General features: G+C 42.8%; 1 protein-coding gene across 1 annotated transcript in view; it reads left to right on the forward strand.

The window, feature by feature from the left end:
* LOC311121646 (TOX high mobility group box family member 2-like) overlaps window positions 1–22,761 on the forward strand; it is a gene marked incomplete at both ends in the record, with an annotated part of 35,431 nt that overhangs the window by 10,907 nt on the left and 1,763 nt on the right. The window contains one exon of the mRNA XM_084196107.1: window positions 21,622–21,861. Within this exon, the coding sequence (XP_084052233.1) occupies window positions 21,622–21,861 (240 nt within the window). The remainder of the gene's footprint in view (window positions 1–21,621; window positions 21,862–22,761) is intronic.

Consider the following 22,761-nt stretch of genomic DNA (forward strand, 5'->3'; position numbering starts at 1 on the left):
AGGCCTCTCTCATCTTTTTAAGTGGGAGAACTTGCACAATTGGTGGCTGACTAAATACTTTTTCCCCCACTGTATATAGTTGCTGTATATATTGGCATATATATCAGAGTTGGTGCATATATTGGCATATATATCAGAGTTGGTGTATCGGTGTGTATGTTGTTGAATATATTAGTTTATTGCTGTATATATGTTTGTATCATGTTGTGTTGGAACACGGCTCAAGCTGTTGTTGTGGCCTCTTATTCTACTTCTTCCTCTCCATAAACAATATCTCTGCTCTTGAAATGGATCTAGTACATCTGGAGGTCAGGCCTTATATTCAATCTTGAGCCCTTTTATTCAATCTTGAGCACATTGAGAGAAAAAAAATCCATTAGGTTTCATCTTACCTGCATCAGCCATTCTATTGTGGCGCTGCAGTGAGATCTGTTTTCATCAGAGAGATTCAATACGTGAGCTGGTCAATGAAAAGAGTGCAATAGGGATGGATGGAGAGAGAAAGAGAGAGAGGGAAAGGGGAGAGAGAGAGAGAGAGAGAGAGAGAGAGAGAGAGAGAGAGAGAGAGAGAGAGAGAGAGAGAGAGAGAGAGAGAGAGAGAGAGCGAGAGAGAGAGAGAGAGAGAGAGAGAGAGAGAGAGAGAGAGAGAGAGAGAGAGAAATTGCAGAAAGGGAAAGTAGCTCTCATTTTAAATGGCCAAATATCAACACTTTTCAACACATTTGTTAAGGATTTGAGTGTTGGTGTGAATTAGCATGTATTATCTGAAATCAATGGTTTTGTTAGCTAGTGATGAACCTGCAAGTAAGCATTTCGTTGCACTGTGTGCACCATGTATATCATGTGTATATGACAAGTAAACAAACTTGAACTTGAACTTGAAAAGCTAATAAGCTAAAAGCTAATAATATTAGCTCAAATCTAACAAGAGTGGGAACATCCACTTGTCAGCTAAAGCTGATAGCCTCTTCTTTCTGAACACTCCCAGACCTCCCTGTGTGCTAAATGCTAATGCTAGCTGTGGATGCATACCTACTGTACAGCTTTACATTTTAGTAGACGCTCTTATCCAGAGCATACATTATTTTTATTTTTTTTCATACCCCCCGTGGGAATTGAACCCACAACCCTGGCGTTGCAAATGCCATGCTCTACCAACTGAGCTACATCCCTGCCGGCCATTCCCTCCCCTACCCAGGGCCAATTGTGCGCCACCCCATGGGTCTCCCGGTCGCGGCCGGCTATGACAGAGCCTGGATTCGAACCAGGATCTCTAGTGGCACAGCTAGCACCCCTTAGACCACTGCGCCACAACATCATCCCTATACACCGACACCTCTTCTCCACAAACTTATTTCTTAGGGTTTGTGCTTCTTTTCAAAACTCTGCTCAGCCGCTTACCCAAACACACTTAAAAACACAGAGTGCTGCGAGACAATAAAATGCTCCCTCTCATCTGCATAGGTACTAACTATGCTGTTGTAGTTCTTCCCCCAACTCTTAGGTCTGAAACACGTCATTGACTGTATTTCCCTCATTTCATTGAGAGGCATTTTCAATTCATAAGGGCCTAAACTGATGGTTATGTTGTTGCAGTACCGAGCCCCTCCTGGACGAACCCGATATCTTTCAGAGAGCATTTTCTCTGATGCTCATATGCACTTGGCAAGCCCTCCACTCTCTCTGTTAATGTGCTAACTGTCATAGCATCTTCCATAAGTTCCAAAACAGATTAGACATTTAATATCCACGCTCAGGTTGCACTGATCTTATCCATACAGCTTAGGGAGATACCCATCGGCCGGTGGTGGAGGGTTTCTGGACTAGGATTAAATAGTGGGTCCCACAATTGTTTATTGTGCCATGTCTTCATTGGCTTGTGCATTTGCTGCTGAGGTGCCCTTTATCTGTTAACAACCAGAGTGCTAGTTGTATTCCAGTTTATTAGGCCTACTGCTGGTCTGTGTTACCTAGCCAGTCTACTGCTGGTCTGTGTTACCTAGCCAGTCTACTGCTGGTCTGTGTTACCTAGCCAGCCTACTGCTGGTCTGTGTTACCTAGCCAGTCTACTGCTGGTCTGTGTTACCTAGCCAGTCTACTGCTGGTCTGTGTTACCTAGCCAGTCTACTGCTGGTCTGTGTTACCTAGCCAGTCTACTGCTGGTCTGTGTTACCTAGCCAGTCTACTGCTGGTCTGTGTTACCTAGCCAGTCTACTGCTGGTCTGTGTTACCTAGCCAGTCTACTGCTGGTCTGTGTTACCTAGCCAGCCTACTGCTGGTCTGTGTTACCTAGCCAGTCTACTGCTGGTCTGTGTTACCTAGCCAGTCTACTGCTGGTCTGTGTTACCTAGCCAGTCTACTGCTGGTCTGTGTTACCTAGCCAGTCTACTGCTGGTCTGTGTTACCTAGCCAGTCTACTGCTGGTCTGTGTTACCTAGCCAGTCTACTGCTGGTCTGTGTTACCTAGCCAGTCTACTGCTGGTCTGTGTTACCTAACCAGTCTACTGCTGGTCTGTGTTACCTAGCCAGTCTACTGCTGGTCTGTGTTACCTAGCCAGTCTACTGCTGGTCTGTGTTACCTAGCCAGTCTACTGCTGGTCTGTGTTACCTAGCCAGTCTACTGCTGGTCTGTGTTACCTAGCCAGTCTACTACTGGTCTGTGTTACCTGGATATTTCAAGAAATACTGCATATGATAGTGCCCTGAGTTTTTCCTGATCATGTGACCTGATCAGGAAAAATGCTGTAACTCTTTTTCTAGAAAGCGTTCTTTCTGAACACAGTATGTACATCCGTCTTTCATCCTGAAATTGCTGTCATCCTAAACACAAACAGTACTACAACTTGAATCATTAATCTTTGACTGGGTATCTTATTCATGCCCTGCATTTATGTATATGTTAGTCATCATCATTGTCAACATTAAAGTGTTCATATTAAATAGTTTATTGATAAATGCATAGATCAACCAAGGGATTTTGTTATTAGCTTTCATTTTAATATCAAGGTATTAGCGCTATTAGCATGTTGTTATACTAAAATGCTAATGATTCTTATTTCTTAATTGCATTTATTGTGTGTTTATTGATTGATTAATGCATCGTTATATGAAAAATGTATGAAAAATGTATGCACTCACTAACTGTAAGTCGCTCTGGATAAGAGGGTCTGCTAAATGACTAAAATGTCAAAAGTAAAATGTTTATGGCTCGCAAGAAATGTGTTTCACTGTACTTGTGCACGTGTGCACATGACATTAAAACTTGAAACTATGCTCATGTACCCTGTTACAGGATGCATGAGGACAGTGAGTGAGGCCAATTAGTTGACCCCCATTGTCATGGAAGTTCATTAACGATATTATAAAGAGGTAGACACCAAGGATTCTCATATTCAGCTTGCAGCTTTATATGGGCTTTTGTTCCAACGTTTTAAATGCAAGATCGAATTAACAATCCTTTAATCTCCTGACTATTATTCCGAGGATTAATTGAATGGAATTAATATTGACCCGGTTGTCATGTTAAAGGTGGCAGCTTGATGGGTTTTCGGTCTCTGGTGCTTACGGCAGGTGTTCGCTAAGTGTGCGTGAATGAAAGATGAGCCACAATGTCAACTTAACTTGTCACAGACAAGGCTAATGATTTAAGGAAAATATACTAGAGGTGCATCTTAATGTGTTCTCCCTAATGCCAGCTTTCAGTAATTTAACTAGATTTGCACATTGCCCACCAATGTGGAGAGATGACGCAAGGTAGATTAGCAAATGGATAATGCATTTGACTTTTATTATGTGCTTTGTTAAAATAACAAATAGACCATGGCTACTTGCCGTACATTGATTTTGCTATTGTAGTTTCAAATTAGGTTTGATCAAATTTATAATTTTTCAAGGCAAGATTATTTCTTACCCAATCTACTTTTATTGAACTCTTTAATTGAATGTAACTCATGAATTGATGAATTGCAAATCATTGATGCTTGTGGTAAAGAAAAAGATGTCTAAAGTGTCTAAAAAGGTAACAAGCATTAGTTTATGTCAACAATATACACTGCTCAAAAAAATAAAGGTTACACTTAAACAACACAATGTAACTCCAAGTCAATCACACTTCTGTGAAATCAAACTGTCCACTTAGGAAGCAACACTGATTGACAATACATTTCACATGCTGTTGTGCAAATGGAATAGACAACAGGTGGAAATTATAGGCAATTAGCAAGACACCCCCAATAAAGGACTGGTTTTGCAGGTGGTGACCACAGATCACTTCTCAGTTCCTATGCTTCCTGGCTGATGTTTTGGTCACTTTTGAATGCTGGCGGTGGTAGCATGAGACGGAGTCTACAACCCACACAAGTGGCTCAGGTAGTGCAGCTCATCCAGGATGGCACATCAATGCGAGCTGTGGCAAGAAGGTTTGCTGTGTCTGTCAGCATAGTGTCCAGAGCATGGAGGCGCTACCAGGAGACAGGCCAGTACATCAGGAGACGTGGAGGAGGCCGTAGAAGGGCAACAACCCAGCAGCAGGACTGCTACCTCCACCTTTGTGCAAGGAGGAGCAGGAGGAGCACTGCCAGAGCCCTGCAAAATGACCTCCAGCAGGCCACAAATGTGCATGTGTCTGCGCAAACGGTCAGAAACAGACTCCATGAGGGTGGTATGAGGGCCCGACGTCCACAGGTGGGGGTTGTGCTTACAGCCCAACACCGTGCAGGACGTTTGGCATTTGCCAGAGAGCACCAAGATTGGCAAATTCGCCACTGGCGCCCTGTGCTCTTCACAGATGAAAGCAGGTTCACACTGAGCATGTGACAGACGTGACAGAGTCTGGAGATGCCGTGGAGAACGTTCTGCTGCCTGCAACATCCTCCAGCATGACCGGTTTGGCGGTGGGTCAGTCATGGTGTGGGGTGGCATTTCTTTGGGGGGCCGCACAGCCCTCCATGTGCTCGCCAGAGGTAGCCTGACTGCCATTAGGTACCGAGATGAGATCCTCAGACCCTTGTGAGACCATATGCTGGTGCGGTTGGCCCTGGGTTCCTCCTAATGCAAGACAATGCTAGACCTCATGTGGCTGGAGTGTGTCAGCAGTTCCTGCAAGAGGAAGGCATTGATGCTATGGACTGCCCGTTCCCCAGACCTGAATCCAATTGAGCACATCTGGGACATCATGTCTCGCTCCATCCACCAACGCCACGTTGCACCACAGACTGTCCAGGAGTTGGCGGATGCTTTAGTCCAGGTCTGGAGGAGATCCCTCAGGAGACCATCCGCCACCTCATCAGGAGCATGCCCAGGCGTTGTAGGGAGGTCATACAGGCACGTGGAGGCCACACACACTACTGAGCCTCATTTTGACTTGTTTTAAGGACATTACATCAAAGTTGGATCAGCCTGTAGTGTGGTTTTCCACTTTAATTTTGAGGGTGACTCCAAATCCAGACCTCCATGGGTTGATAAATTTGATTTCCATTGATAATTTTTGTGTGATTTTGTTGTCAGCACATTCAACTATATAAAGAAAACAGTATTTAATAAGATTATTTCATTCATTCAGATCTAGGATGTGTTATTTTAGTGTTCCCTTTATTTTTTTGAGCAGTGTATTTCTGTTAAGAAGTCCATAGTACCATAAGGTTAGGTTTTAGATTTCCGTCAACTTCTATCATGTTTACCAGGTTTTACTAGGCTACTATAGGTTTTCTGCTAAAGGATGCTACATTATTCTACCCTCTTTATTCAAATAGAATACTTTATGGGCTAACGGTATAAAACCCATTTCTCAATCAAGACCTTCATTCTCAGTGATTGTAGCGTCTCTAGGGAAAAGATAGATCAGTTTCTTTAGTTTAGTTTTTTTATCACAGTTCAACAAGCATGATATAGGATGTATCTTATATATTGTATGAAATCTTCCAATAGACTCAGATAGATGATCAATGCCTCCAAAACAAATGGGAGAAAACACGTTTGTGTTTGATAGCCCTTTGAAACCTGAGCGAAAGAGAGAGAGAGAGAGAGAGAGAGAGAGAGAGAGAGAGAGAGAGAGAGAGAGAGAGAGAGAGAGAGAGAGAGAGAGAGAGAGAGAGAGAGAGAGAGAGAGAGAGAGAGAGAGAGAGAGAGAGAGAGAGAGAGAGAGAGAGAGAGAGAGAGAGAGAGAGAGAGAGAGAGAGGCCTGCTTTTTAAACAGCTTTTCTTTTCACCTTTTGCGATTATTTATTTTCAAATAGTCCTTCAGGCTAATGTTCCGTTTTCGTATTTCACAGGCCCTTTTCCATAAATGAAGCATCGCCGTAATAAATCATTGGACAAACAGAGACTTGTGCAAACCCTGAAAGGTCTAAAGATTTATGTAACACGTTTTCCACTTCCTCATTTTAGTACTCCACTGGTAAAGCTTGGCTAATAAAAAGTCCTATTAATATTTCCTGTTGCTAAGCAACCGCCGGCAGTCAAGTAATAGCATTCTGCTGGAAAAATAGATGACCGATAAGGAAAAATTCAATTATTTTATCATCTCCTGGGAAAAGGTGCCTTATTTCTCCGGCAATGTGATATGAACTGTAGTTGTATATTATGAAGAAATATTTGAGCGAAATAGAAAGTTATTTCCAATTTCATTATGTCAAAGAGGACATTCATTGCTGCTAGACAGCTAGAACAAATATCTTTCTTATTTCTGATCAAGTCAATTAACTTTAGGATTAATTAAGCTAATCAAGGGATAAGGTATGGAATACATTTTATTTTCTTAACCTCTAAAGTCTAAGCCTTAGGGGGTGGGGTTCTACTAAGCTAACATTTGGAATTGTTTTAAGATGGTCATACCATGGATCATTTAACTATTTGATTTGAATAATAGGACCCCTGTAAGTATATATACAGTGAGGGAAAAAAGTATTTGATCCCCTGCTGATTTTGTACGTTTGCACACTGACAAAGAAATGATCAGTCTATCATTTTAATGTTATGTTTATTTGAACAGTGAGAGACAGAATAACAACAAAAAAATCCAGAAAAACGCATGTCAAAAATGTTATAAATTGATTTGAATTTTAATGAGGGAAATAAGTATTTGACCCCTCTGCAAAACATGACTTAGTACTTGGTGGCAAAACCCTTTGGCAATCACAGAGGTCAGACGTTTCTTGTAGTTGGCCACCAAGTTTGCACACATCTCAGGAGGGATTTTGTTCCACTCCTCTTTGCAGATCTTCTCCAAGTCATTAAGGTTTCGAGGCTGACGTTTGGCAACTCGAACCTTCAGCTCCCTCCACAGATTTTCTATGGGGTTAAGGTCTGGAGACTGGCTAGGCCACTCCATAACCTTAATGTGCTTCTTCTTGAGCCACTCCTTTGTTGCCTTGGCCGTGTGTTTTGGGTCATTGTCATGCTGGAATACCCATCCACGACCCATTTTCAATGCCCTGGCTGAGGGAAGGAGGTTCTCACCCAAGATTTGACGGTACATGGCCCCGTCCATCGTCCCTTTTGATGCGGTGAAGTTGTCCTGTCCCCTTAGCAGAAAACACCCCCAAAGCATAATGTTTCCACCTCCATGTTTGACGGTGGGGATGGTGTTCTTGGGGTCATAGGCAGCATTCCTCCTCCTCCAAACACGGCGAGCTGAGATGATGCCAAAGAGCTCAATTTTTGTCTTATCTGACCACAACACTTTCACCCAGTTCTCCTCTGAATCATTCAGATGTTAATTGGCAAACTTCAGATGGCCCTGTATATGTGCTTTCTTGAGCAGGGGACCTTGCGGGCGCTGCAGGATTTCAGTCCTTCACCGCGTAGTGTGTTACCAATTGTTTTCTTGGTGACTAGTTCTGGGATGATTCCTCACTGTTCTCATGATCATTGCAACTCCACGAGGTGAGATCTTGCATGGAGCCCCAGGCCGAGGGAGATTGACAGTTATTTTGTGTTTCGTCCATTTGCGAATAATCGCACCAACTGTTGTCACCTTCTCACCAAGCTTCTTGGCAATGGTCTTGTAGCCCATTCCAGCCTTGTGTAGGTCTACAATCTTGTTCCTGACATCTTTGGAGAGCTCTTTGGTCTTGGCCATGGTGGAGAGTTTGGAATCTGATTGATTGATTGCTTCTGTGGACAGGTGTCTTTTATACAGGTAACAAGCTGAGATTAGGAGCACTCCCTTTAAGAGTGTGCTCCTAATCTCAGCTTGTTACCTGTATAAAAGACACCTGGGAGCCAGAAATCTTTCTGATTGAGAGGGGGTCAAATACTTATTTCCCTCATTAAAATGCAAATCAATTTATAACATTTTTGACATGCGTCTTTCTGGATCTTTTTGTTGTTATTCTGTCTCTCACTGTTCAAATAAACCTACCATTAAAATTAGAGACTGATCATTTCTTTTTCAGTGTGCAAACGTACACAATCAGCAGGGGATCAAATACTTTTTTCCCTCACTGTATATAGGGATAAAATATTGAATTTGGCCTTTACTACTACAGCCCATAAAATCGCATTGAATAGCACATTCATAAATGGCAAAAAAATGATCATAAGGAATAAGGTTTTGAAGTGTCTGACCCATATCTAGGAGACATAAGGAAGCTCAGGAAGTATTCAATTTTTTTGGACACATATTTAACCCCTTCTTTTGTTGGCACAAACCATACTTCCATTAATTGTTTCAACCGGTACCGGGTTACCTTCAGACGAGTCCCATGATGGTGTTCGTGAGAATCTCCCTTTTCCATAATGGGGTCGTATAAGTTTGTAGCCCAAGCGGTTCGGACGCTACAGACAGAAGTTGGCACATCGGCGGTACCGACTTCAGACGAGTCCCATTGGGGTTGTGGGGGTCGTAGAGCAAAACGGAGAACACCATCATATTAGTTTCTAGGCCAAACCATTCAGATGCTACAGAAGTTTTCGTGAGAAGACCGATTTTTCGTCTCTTGATCTGACAAAACACCGCTGTAGCTTGCCCACCTTCCACCACAGATGAGGAAGGCCGACATAGGCGGATGCGGTGGATTGAGACAGCCCATCTCTAGCTTAAACTGATGGATTTTGATGGGGATTTTGTTATTATGTTACTTAGACTGACGCACGGGTGCGTCAATATACTCTTAATCATGCACACCCTCGAAAATAGTGTAGGGTTGCATGTACTGTATTACCGTGTTATAAAACGAGCCAGATCCATTGCATTACAGACACGTAAGAGTGTTCATACATAATAAAAAAAAATTCAATAGGTTGATTTCAATTAATCGATTGTTTTCATTGATTAATTGCAATTACTTTTCCATTGGTTGTTTCATCGTCTGTGGTCTGAGTGCCTACCTACAGCCCACTCATTTCACTGTATCATATCAGTGTGGTCAGAAAAGGTCAATGCAACAGAGTGGAAGTGAAAACACATCTCCAAACAAATTATGAGAACTCATAGAAAGCTTTCAATTCCTAACTACAGCTAGATATAGTGTTGACATATCATCATGTTTATGCCCATCACCCGAGTTGCCCATTTGGGAGGCATTAAAGCCTCATTGGGTGAAAAAATAAACAATGTGTGATAAATTGCACCCTATTCCCTATACAGTGCACCCTGTGGGCCCTGGTCAAAAGTAGTGCACTAAATAGGGAATAGGGTGTCATTTGGGATGCAGTCAACGAGGACACCAAACAACCCAGTTAGCAAATTTGGTTCCTTGGAAGTTGTGGGAATGTATGTTTTTGGTTTCCCATTGGTTCTGGGAATGAAGCTATGTTTCCTGACCGGTAAAACTGAACGTTTTTTAAATGTTCTAAGAACAGATGTGAACATTTTGCCTGTTTTGGCTATGTTCATTTTTTAGGTTGCAGGGAGGTTCTGAGAACGTTTTACTAATGGTTGCCTGAAAGTTTCCTGGGAGGTTTTATTAACGTTCTGAGAACGGAAATTATAGGTTATCTGGAGGTTTTTGAAACTTTCACTGAATGTTTTAATAAAACAGCAAACTTATTTTGGGTTAACTTTTTTGGAACTCCAATTGCAGATAGGACACATGGAAATTCATTTCCATAGGTATTAACGGCATCAGTGAGATTTGAACCTATTCTTTTCTGTTTTTCTTTCCATGCAATTAGTCCACTGCGCCACCAGAATGGAGCAAACTTGCCACGTCTTTTTACACATACAAAGCTTTTCATTTTAGTCTATTCAAACAGACCACATTTCAAAGGAAACAAGAACTCATTAAGATCAGGTGTGGCCAATTAGTGGGTGTGGCCAACACACCAGAACACACTTAAGAAAATAAAGGATAGAGAGAGTTTTCTTTATGCTGAGAACGGAATGTATATGTTTTTAAATAATGTTCTTAGAACATTCTCGGAACGTTACTTATGTTATCTTGTGGTTTTATGGAACGTTTTCTTGACGTTCTCTGAACAACTTGAGAACATGACTTTAAATAGAGCCATGAGGAAACCTGTAGGAAACGTTAAAATTAAATGTAACCATGTTTGAACTTTTAGGAAGCATTCTGTTAAAGTAATGAATACCAAGAAAAAAATGTTTTTTTTGTCAAGTTCCTTAAATGTGCTGAGAATGTTCCAAAGCCAAGCAACTATCCTGCACCATTCCCAGAAAGTTGTGGGAAGCTTGTATGCAAATAAATAGCCATAGAACAACCACACTCTCACCAAGCTCTAAGAAACATATGGTTCTCAGAACGTTATGTGCTAGCTGGGAAAACTCAGCTGCAGCAGAAGATGGCCGAGTCCTGTGACGCAGTTACATAGATAAAGGATTTCATATTTCATATTACATTCAGCCACAGGTCCCTGCTGCAGCTTATCATCCCATGAAATCATGTCCATATTGCTCGGTGCCATATCTTCACTATCCATCAGCTCATTCTGTTTTATTTGGAGGAATATTCACCCCTGGTGGCTATTGGAGAAGATCCCACATGATCGCAGCTTCCCCCACTGACTAATGTCCCCTCCAGTGTATAGTACTACTTTGGCTAATAGGATTTGCAACTGTAATAGTGGGCAGATCCAAAATGGTGACACTATCTCAGCTATACCATTGACATTGCACTGTCAGATGAGCCTGTTCAGACATACAGTCTCATCGGTATGGTATTTCTACAGCTGGCTCTTTGGAGGTCTACAGTTGCAGTAGGTGAAGAAGGCTGCTGTCAACAACATGTGAAGACAGTGTGTGAGGACTTAACACTCTCGCAAATCACCTCCTGGTTAACTTAATTGTTGCTGTGACTCCCTCCCCCCTGTGTGAAAACAGTGTGTGTGTACGAGGAGAGAAAGGGGGTAGGGGACGTATTTGACTGTAGTTGGGGCTCTCATTAGAAGAAGCAGAGCTGCTCAGATCTGCGTCCCAAATCACACCCTATTCCCTACATGCACTACTTTCGACCAGAGCCCCATGGCACTAGTGCACGGTGCGCCACGTAGCGAATTTGGTGCCATTTGGGACACAGGCTCTGTCTTACTGTCAGTAGCATGTGTACCTGCAGCTCCTGGCATGTCAGACAAGACATTTGCTCAGATGCTCTCCCTTCGTGAAGGTGGGAGACAGTCATGTGATGAGGTGCTTTGAGACAGAGAAAAGGGGGCCGCTGACCAATAATGAGGAAAACACATAGGGGACACCACGACATTTCACATCTGCAAATCACCATTTTCAAGGTAGTTGGTGGTTAGTAGTCACTATTCAGTCATATGTGATAGAATATCAACCCTCTTTTTTATGGTACCGGAAGCACTCCAATTTGTTCCTATTCTATTCAACGGCACATTGCTGTTGTAGTGCAACCAAGCTTGGGAAATGTGCTTGCACCTATCATTGCCTTATTAGTGACTCTGTCTCAGCATATCTTCAAAGGAGAGACTTAGTGGCTTAGAGTCCTACTCAGGGTGGCTCAGGTGTGTTTAAATCAGTGCTGATGAGAGAAACTCACCTGCTCTCAACTCAAGGCTAATTCCATGCCTCCATATCGAGTGCCAGGTTAGTGTACACTGTACAGCTCCCAACTGAAAAACATTCACATGGTCTTTTAAAATCTCTCCCCAGAACCTTGACACTCAGTGATGTACATTGACAGAAATATAAAAGGGACACTTGCAATGTGTGGACACATTGGAACTGAATTCCGCATGCTTTCTTTTCAATGTCATCGTGAGACATTACAGCTACGTTGAATTATTTTCTGATACTGCTCATTTGAGGAGCGTTTGTCATTTCTCAGCCAAAGGGAGTGAACGAAGTACAGTATGTTCATCTTTGATTAGCATCCAGTTGGAGTGATCGGAAGTTGTTTGCTTGGTTGTTGCTTAGTAAATACAGGTGAACTTTGCCATGTACAGTGGGGAGAACAAGTATTTGATACACTGCCGATTTTGCAGGTTTTCCTACTTACAAAGCATGTAGAGGTCTGTAATTTTTATCATAGGTACACTTTAACTGTGAGAGACGGAATCTAAAACAAAAATCCAGAAAATCACATTGTATGATTTTTAAGTAATTAATTTGCATGTTATTGCATGACATAAGTATTTGATCACCTACCAACCAGTAAGAATTCCGGCTCTCACAGACCTGTTAGTTTTTCTTTAAGAAGCCCTCCTGTTCTCCACTCATTACCTGTATTAACTGCACCTGTTTGAACTCGTTACCTGTATAAAAGACACCTGTCCACAGACTCAATCAAACAGACTCCAACCTCTCCACAATGGCCAAGACCAGAGCTCTGTGTAAGGACATCAGGGTTAAAATTATAGACCTGCACAAGGCTGGGATGGGCTACAGGACAATAGGCAAGCAGCTTGGTGAGAAGGCAACAACTGTTGGCGCAATTATTAGAAAATGGAAGAAGTTCAAGATGACGGTCAATCACCCTCGGTCTGGGGCTCTATGCAAGATCTCACCTCGTGGGGCATCAATGATCATGAGGAAGGTGAGGGATCAGCCCAGAACTACACGACAGGACCTGGTCAATGACCTGAAGAGAGCTGGGACCACAGTCTCAAAGAAAACCATTAGTAACACACTACGCCGTCATGGATTAAAATCCTGCAGTGCACGCAAGGTCCCCCTGCTCAAGCCAGCGCATGTCCAGGCCCGTCTGAAGTTTGCCAATGACCATCTGGATGATCCAGAGGAGAAATGGGAGAAGGTCATGTGGTCTGATGAGACAAAAATAGAGTTTTTTGGTCTAAACTCCACTCGCCGTGTTTGGAGGAAGAAGAAGGATGAGTACAACCCCAAGAACACCATCCCAACCGTGAAGCATGGAGGTGGAAAAATCATTCTTTGGGAATGCTTTTCTGCAAAGGGGACAGGACAACTGCACCGTATTGAGGGGAGGATGGAAGGGGCCATGTATCGCGAGATCTTGGCCAACAACCTCCTTCCCTCAGTAAGTGCATTGAAGATGGGTCGTGGCTGGATCTTCCAGCATGACAACGACCTGAAACACACAGCCAGGGCAACTAAGGAGTGGCTCCGTAAGAAGCATCTCAAGGTCCTGGAGTGGCCTAGCCAGTCTCCAGACCTGAACCCAATAGAAAATCTTTGGAGGGAGCTGAAAGTCCGTATTGCCCAGCGACAGCCCCGAAACCTGAAGGATCTGGAGAAGGTCTGTATGGAGGAGTGGGCCAAAATCCCTGCTGCAGTGTGTGCAAACCTGGTCAAGACCTACAGGAAACGTATGATCTCTGTAATTGCAAACAAAGGTTTCTGTACCAAATATTAAGTTCTGCTTTTCTGATGTATCAAATACTTATGTCATGCAATAAAATGCAAATTAATTACTTAAAAATCATACAATGTGATTTTCTGCATTTTAGATTCCGTCTCTCACAGTTGAAGTGTACCTATGATAAAAATTACAGACCTCTACATGCTTTGTAAGTAGGAAAACCTGCAAAATCGGCAGTGTATCAAATACTTGTTCTCCCCACTGTAAATGCTATGAATTCGATGTTGTATTTACAGCTAATTTGGAATGACTGAATTCATTAACAAAGAGCTACCGTATTAGAGTTCCTTTCACACAGAATGCTCATTTTCTGTCTAGAATGATAACCTACCTTGGGAATTGTCCGCTTCATATTCCAAATAGCCCCTGGATCCAATGTTCCAATACATGGAATACTTTAATTACTGCCATTATCACAAGCCTTGCCTGTCTTTTCCCTTTGTGAGCATCCAAGGCATCGTCTGCCTATCATACTTTATTACTTTGCATCCCTCTGATGACGCTCAGAAGCCTAAAGAACCAGCAGCAGGCGGTTTGCCTTTTCTGCTTTGAGTCTTTAAGCAGCGTATGATTTCTAAATCTTATTAGTACTCCTGGCCTTTTATAAATGAACCTCCCAGGTAGATGGAAGCTTGATGGGGTTCAGAAATTGAGGGAGGGAGTGAGGAGGGAGGGACGGAGGGAGGGAAAGGAGGAGGGGAAGGAGGGAAGGAGGGAGGGAGGGAGGGAGGGAGGGAGGGAGGGAGAGGAGGAGGAGGAGGAGGGAGGGAGGGAGGGAGGGAGGGAGGGAGGGAGGGAGAGAGGGAGAGAGGGAGAGAGGGAGAGAGGGAGAGAGGGAGAGAGGGAGAGAGAGAAATGAGTGAGGGAGGGGGGAGCGAGGAGGGAGGGAAGAAGAGTGCTGTTAGCACTTTGCCCCCTAGGGCGAATAAGGAGTTTTCTTTGAGGGCTGGGTGGTAGGCAGTATGAGAGCTGGATGGCAGGCAGTATGAGGGCCGGGTGGTAGGCAATATGAGGGCCGGGTGGGAAGCAGTATGAGGGCCGGGCAGTAGGCGATTATGAGGGCCCGATAGCTGGCTGGCTGGCTCCCGTACTACCTAAGGGGTGTTTACTGTTGCTTTTGATGTATCAGTCTCGAACGCAGCCCTAATTAAAGCTGCCACGGCTGGGTGCCTGCAGAGATAATGTTCTATTATTATAGTAATTTGTTTCAATTAAACGCTCAGTGATTTTACAAGAACAATTGTGAACCTGAGTCAGTGAGCCATCACTCTCAAACAAATTTGCTCCAATCAGGGAGGGTGTGAACAGGGGGATTGAAGGCTTGGTTAGCCTGGGCAGTAAAGTAGGGGCGCTATTCAATCACACTGCGTTTGTACATTGTGTGAAAATACTCTCTTCAGCCAAAGGGAGCCATTGAGACCATCTTCCACTTGGCTCATGCTGTTTCTCTGCTTGACATGACAATGCTAAGTATGGCCACGCCTACTGGCAATGCTATGTATGGCCACGCCTACTGGCAATGCTATGTTTGGCCACGCCTACTGGCAATGCTATGTATGGCCACGCCTACTGGCAATGCTATGTATGGCCACGCCTACTGGCAATGCTATGTATGGCCACGCCTACTGGCAATGCTATGTATGGCCACGCCTACTGGCAATGCTATGTATGGACACGCCTACTGGCAATGCTATGTATGGCCACGCCTACTGGCAATGCTATGTATGGCCACGCCTACTGGCAATGCTATGTATGGCCACGCCTACTGGCAATGCTATGTATGGACACGCCTACTGGCAATGCTATGTATGGCCACGCCTACTGGCAATGCTATGTATGGACACGCCTACTGGCAATGTATGGCCACGCCTACTGGCAATGCTATGTATGGACACGCCTACTGGCAATGCTATGTATGGACACGCCTACTGGCAATGCTATGTATGGACACGCCTACTGCAATTCTACTACCCTTCCAATACTACAACGAGCAAATAGTCCATGCATAGTGGTGGTCCAGTCAATGTTATTTTACGAAGCTAGAGCCCTGAAACCTTGTATAGCATTGGGTCCTAAAAGTTGTCCTTTGTAGCTCAGTTGGTAGAGAATAGCGCTCGTAACGCCAGGTCAGTGGGTTTGATTCCTGGGGCCACCCATATGTCAAATATGTATTGGATGGCATGTATTATATATCCATAGTGTTATCTGTGTAGCTTTAGCTCTCTAGTTATTGGGTCCTAAATATAATTACAGATATGGAGATGATTTGAATGATATGAATTCATTCTTAGGACAAAAGCAAGAAGTATCCACTCCATACTGTCTCTCTCTGGGAAGCTCTAGCTCTCTAATCTCCTTCACTGTGACATCACAGTTGCTGGTCAGATCGCCTCTGCTAAATCACACGGTGCAGCCAATCTAAGCTGCGATGAAACCATTTCAAAGGTAAGGCTAGAGGATCATAGCTTTCTGATGTCCCGTCATAATTGGAAAGCTGTTGTTATTTGACTCCCATTTCACTATGATGTACAGGATGTGAATACAAACATGGCAACCATAACAACAGCGGGGGAGAGGGGAACAGATTCACCCCGAAGTTTTGTCCTGCTTGCCTTGCATCACAGTTAGGGTCAGCTGGGTGTTCATTCTGGATGTTAAAAATGCAATATCCAACTGTCTCCCAGCCGAGTGTGTGTGTGTGTGTGTGTGTAGTGTGTGTGTGTAGTGTGTGTGTGTATGTATACTGTACGTGTGTGTGTGTGTGTGTGTGTGTGTGTGCACATTTACATGTGTTTGTGTGACTTCTACATCCAGAAGTGTAAAACAATAAAGTGAAAATCTCAGAAAAGTGCACCCTTTGACAATGGAGATGGCTCATTTATTATATCATCGCCCGTTGCATCATCATTGCCCTATTAGAATAAAGAGAACATGTTGTCTGTCTGTCTGTCTGTCCTGGGGGGGAGCGAGTCAGACAGTAATGGACAAATATAGCCTGTTACCCAGACAGTAGTCCCCCCCCCCCCCCCCCCCACCCCCCACCCCCACGTACAGAGATGATACCATTTACGAATTAGCATACAGTACCTATGGCAACCGTCAACCTTTGTGAGATTCTTTCATAATGTTTGTACAGCCGTCACCCACCTGCTTCATTTAGCTCAGGGTGACTGACTTTTTTCTCTCTCTGAGTCTCTGAAAGGGCAAACAGAAAACACTCAAAAACATTTAATAAAAGCGCCTTTACGATAACGATTTGGTTAGACAACAGTTGGGAGTGTAATTATGTGACTTGTAATCGTGATGCATTGCATGGATAGGGTTTCTACAAGTAGTGTATAGAGGATCTTGCATTATGGTGTTCATATCGTAATGGTGTGAAATGTACATGTTTGTTGGAAAGGTAATACCATACTGAACAAAAACATAAACGCAACATGTAAAGTGTTGGTCCCATGGTTCATGAAATCCCAGAAAATATCCCAGAAATGTTCGATGCGCACAAAAAGCTTATTTCTCTCAAATGTTTTACACAAATTTGTTTACATCCCTGTTAGTGAGCATTTCTCCTTTGCCAAGATAATCCATCCACCTGACAGGTGTGGTATATCAAGAAGCTGATTAAACAGCATGATCATTAAACAGGTGCACCTTGTGCTGGGGACAATAAAAGGCCACTCTAAAATGTGCAGTTTTGTCACACAACACAACGCCACAAATGTCTCATGTTTTGAGGGAGCGTGCAATTGGCATGCTGACTGCAGGAATGTCCTCCAGAGCTGTTGTCTGATAATTGAATGTTAATTTCTCTACCATAAGCCGCCTCCAACATTGTTTTAGAGAATTTGGCAGTATGTCCAACCAGCCTCACAACCGCAGACCACGTGTAATCACGCCAGCCCAGGACCTCCACATCCGGCTTCTTCACCTGCGGGATCGTCTGAGGCCAGCCACCCGGACAGCTGATGAAACTGCGGGTTTGCACAACCGAAGAATTTCTGCACAAACTGTCAGAAAAACCGTCTCAGGGAATTTTATCTGTGTGCTCGTCATCCTCACCAGGGTCTTGACCTGACTGCAATTCAGCGGCATAACCGACTTCAGTGGGGAAATGCTCACCTTCGATGGCCACTGGGACGCTGGAGAAGTGTGCTCTTCACGGATGAATCCCGGTTTCAACTGTACCGGGCAGATGGCAGACAGTGTGTATGGCGTTGTGTGGGCAAACGGTTTGCTGATGTCAACGTTGTGAACAGAGTGCCACATGGTGGCAGTGGGGTTATGGTATGGGCAGGCATAAGCTACGGACAGCACCCAATGTCACAGGAAGGCCAAAAAGATCATCACCCGAGCCACTGCCTGTTCACCCCGTTATCATCCAGAAGGCAAGGTCAGTACAAGTGCATCAAAGCCGGGACCGAGAGAATGAAAAACAGCTTCTATCTCAAGGCCATCAGACTGTTAAATAGCCATCACTAGCACATTAGAGGCTGCTGGTGCCTATTGAAATCACTGGCCACTTCAAGAGGTGGAACACTAGTCACTTTAATAATGTTTACATATCTTGCATTATTCATCTCATATGTATATACTATATTCTATAATATTCTAGCCACTATTCTTAGTCCATGCCGCTCTGTCATTGCTTGTCCATATATATATATATATATATATATATATATATATATATATATATATTCTTAAATTCCATTCCTTACTTAGATTTGTGTGTATTGGGTATATGTTGTGAAATTGTTAGATATTACTTGTTACTTGTATTACTGCACTGTCGGAGCTAGAAGCACAAGCATTTCGCTACACCCGCAATAACATCTGCTAAACATGTGTATGTGACAAATAACATTTTATTTCATTTGATTTAATTTGACAACGAATACAATTGCATTCTATCGATGGCAATTTGAATGCACAGAGATACCGTGGCGAGATCCTGAGGCCCATTGTCATGCCATTCATCCGCTGCCATCACCTCATGTTTCAGCATGGTAATGCATGGCCCCATGTCGCCAGGATCTGTACACAATTCCTGGAAGCTGAAAATGTCCCAGTTCTTCTATGGCCTGCATACTCACCAGACATGAAACCCATTGAGCATGTTTGGGATGCTCTGGATCAACGTGTTCGAAAGTGTGTTCCAGTTCCCGCCAATATCCAGCAACTTCCCACAGCCCACAATCAACAGCCTGATCAACTCTATGTGAAGGAAATGTGTCGCGCTGCATGAGGCAAATGGTGGTCACACCAGATACTGACTGGTTTTCTGTTCCACGCATCACTTTTTTTTTTTTAAAGGTATCTGTGACCAACAGATGCATATCTGTATTCCCAGTCATGTGACATCCATAGATTAGGGCCTAATGAATGTATTTCAATTGACTGATTTCCTTATATGAACTGTAACTCAGTAAAATCTTTGAAATTGTTGCGTTTATATTTTTGTTCAGTGTAGTTACCAGACGCGCCATGTACTACTGTTCCTTAATTTTTAGAGGACCAAATTAAATTTCTTTGAATTGATCACATGCAAAATAAACTACAGTGTATGTTGTATATGTTTACCCTTAGTTTCAATTGACACAATGCTTCTGCTGTTTACTTCTCAGTGTACCTTTTGCTTCCTTAATTGCTATTTTCTTGTGTTGGCATGGTGATTGCACAAGGGAATACAGTCGATACAGTGTTTGCACACACCATCTGAACCCAGTGCAAGGTGTATTAACCTTGGTACATTCATTCAACCCATTTCTCACAAAGAGACACCATTTATTTGCAATATATGAAGAGATGAGAGGATATTTTGGAAATTAGCTATTTTAAAAGTTAAAATGTTGAATAAATTCACAGCCTGAAGCTCCTGACATGTAGAAATATTACAATATCCTGCTTTTCAAGTGATTGATCAACTGATCAACATCTGGCTTTTATGCCTCATATTTTACATTTGAGTACTCAGCTTTAATGGAAAAGGAACTAGAATTTAAGCAAATGCTATGAAGAACCAGTTAGAATATGAATAGTGGCAGAATGTGTCTATACTGGATTCCAAACAAATATTATGAATTATTCATGTTTTGGTTGAAAGAGAAAATGATTGATAGTAGTCCGCTATGGCTTCTCCATCTTCCTCCTCTAACAATAAGAATTAAATGGGTAATTCCTTTTGTCCCAAGAACTCCTCCACAGTTCTATTAAAACAGATAGCTCCCAATAGGAAACTACAGAGGACCCCTGTACCTTGCCACTCTGCTACTTTTCTGTTCCGCAGGTCTATTTCGTTTGTTTATATGAAACATAAGTGTGCTCAGATTAAAGGGTGACGATTTCGCCAAGAGGCTGTTGCTATGGAAATAGGTCTGCTGTAGTTATAATAGGCCATTCGTGTTTGATTCATTGGTTTTTCAACGCTTCTTGGTTTGTGGAGACCCTTAAAGAGCAGCTCCACCAAAAATGGAAAAATAATGGATTTTTTTCTTTCTTTCTCTTTTTTAGCTAAAGCTGTTTGAGAAGTGGAGTGATGGTGGTTTGAATTATGATTTGAGGTTGCAAGGTTGTGTTTTGGATGGGGTGAGGTTAGAGCATGGTTATTTGAAAAGCAAAAGGAATGTCTTTGTTCAGGCAGCTTTTTGTTAGCTGCTGTTGAGGCAAACAAAAAAAATCTTACGTCCTGTAAATATTTTGGGGGTTTTCAAAGCCGAGAGTCTGTACAACATTACATTACCAGTACATTTTATTCTCAGCAGCCTACTGAGGCCAATTATAATTACAGCACTGCAGACCCTTCATCTCAGAGGCTCTACTTGTGTTTATCTAGATCTCATATGCTAGGGCCCCTGCAATTAGATATTTTTAGCACGGCACTAATGTGTAATGTGTTATTTAACTCATGAATGTTTACAGGGCTTATAAATGCTAGTTGATCAATTTCGGAGCTGTAAATTGACAAACATTCCCCAATTATGATTGCATTAACGCCTGCTTTGGCTGGTGTACGTCCTGATAGATTTTGAATTAATTTTATTTCAGAAGATCTGTTAGACTACTAAGGACTCATTAATCAGTTGAAAGCGTGTATCCTCCTTTAATGGGTCAACTACCAACAATGAACTTGGAAGCAGCGTTTTTTCTACTTGAATGACAAACCAGAGTAATTGTAGTCTATAGGCTATTATTCTATAAGCACAGCTTGTGCTCTGAACCATCCTGGTACTCAGTGGAAAATTGAGTAAACGTTGGCCATGTTGCCACCTGCTTGTCCCAAATGATCCTAATGATGTTCTACAGTGGCAAGACGCCTCCCACCTCACTTTGAAAATGGTTATGTGATTAATTGGTTTGGATCGTAAATTCCAGGCAGGGACATCAGAGGGTGTTGACTTAAGTCCAAGGGTGGCAGTGCAGATCTCCATAAAAAAACTATATTTTTTAATGAATTCACAAGTAAGATAAAGGAACAGATAGTCTTTGATTGTTGGTGTGATTAATGATACTGTATGTTGTTCAAGGTCATTTGCACCACAGGACTGGACTTGATATTCAACACATCAAATCTTGCCTCAAAAGCGTAATCAAGATAAAAATGGGCAGAAAAGTGCAGTTTAGTGCAGGAACGTATATGGTGTGTGTCTCAGTCATGACTGAGGAGAGTGGGAAAATCTAGATACGTTGACTTCCGACCAGTCCTGAGGAGAACAGTGGGACCAGTGAACCCGGAACGGCACACTCACTTTCTTTGATCTCCTACCTACCGTTTGCCCTCATTAATGCAGGCTTCAAGTTTTTTTGGTAAATTGGGAATGTACAATTGATAAAGTTAAAGTAGTAAAGCTGGTCTTCTTCTCTCACCCAGATCCAGGAGATGACTCGCCACGACGGTTCACATTATGACCTCAGCCGTCACAACCCCCATCTGATAAACATGTCACCTAGGATACTGTCCCATCACTCCATGAGTGCACTGTCCCAACTGAACTCTCAGGTTGGCCGGAGTGCACTTACCCATGGTTCTCCCTCACCTCCCGGAAGTAAATCAGCCACACCCTCTCCCTCGAGCTCCACACAGGAAGAGGAAACCGATTCCCACCATAAGGTACTGATGTGGCAATGCTTCTTTGATTTCGCTGAACCTAGGGAAAGTCAGGGTGTTGCTCTTGTTGGTGTTGGGTGTTGCAAGGTGGAAGGAAAATTGTCAAATTGTCGTTAACCTATAACTATATTTTCTTTCAGACAGGGTTGTGTGACTTGCTGTCACGTTGTTTAATTTGTGTATGTATGGCAGAATGACAGTGAATGTATGGCAATTATTCAACAAGCGACTTTGTGGGGTTTTAAGCGCGGTAGTATATTTATGAGCACAGACATATCTCCAATCTCATAGGTAATTAGGGATCATCTGGTATTTTTTAGATTGGCTTCGAATCCTAGTTCAAACTGAAAGCAATGTAGCTTTTTATTTTCCCTTTTTGTTCTAATTGTTTTGCTGTCTAAATTATTTCAATTGAAATGTCCCCGTAATGTGGGATTTGCTGAGAATCCGTTATCACCATGTCATCTCCTTAATTGCACATTGTTAATTGTCACATCAAGAAAGGAGATGGAGAAAGAACTTCTTACTCCCTTTCCAGTTATGTTGTGGATCATTTTTTTCAAATTCCCTTGTTGATTATACTGCTTTATGTATGTTCACATAACTGGTGTTATTGTTGTTCTCTGGGCCGTATCCATAATGATTTACAGAAGCTGTGTTCCATTCTTTATATTGCAGCAATGGCAACAGGGATGCATTTGGATGTTTTCCTCTGTGTTCGTCTGTAAGACGTTGCTATAAGATGTGGGAGACAGAACTTGAGGCAACATACTGTAGTTCCAAACCAAATGACTTGAAGCAGAAGTGTTCTACATCGTGTATTGTAGTCTTCTAGAACTCTACACACCTATCAATAGATGTGTTTCTCAGCTGTGGGGTAAACATGTTGAAAAGGACAGCAAA

This window comes from Coregonus lavaretus (genome assembly GCF_964263955.1).
Source record: "Coregonus lavaretus genome assembly, contig: HAP1_SCAFFOLD_4063, whole genome shotgun sequence".
NCBI classification, from domain to species: Eukaryota; Metazoa; Chordata; class Actinopteri; order Salmoniformes; family Salmonidae; genus Coregonus; species Coregonus lavaretus.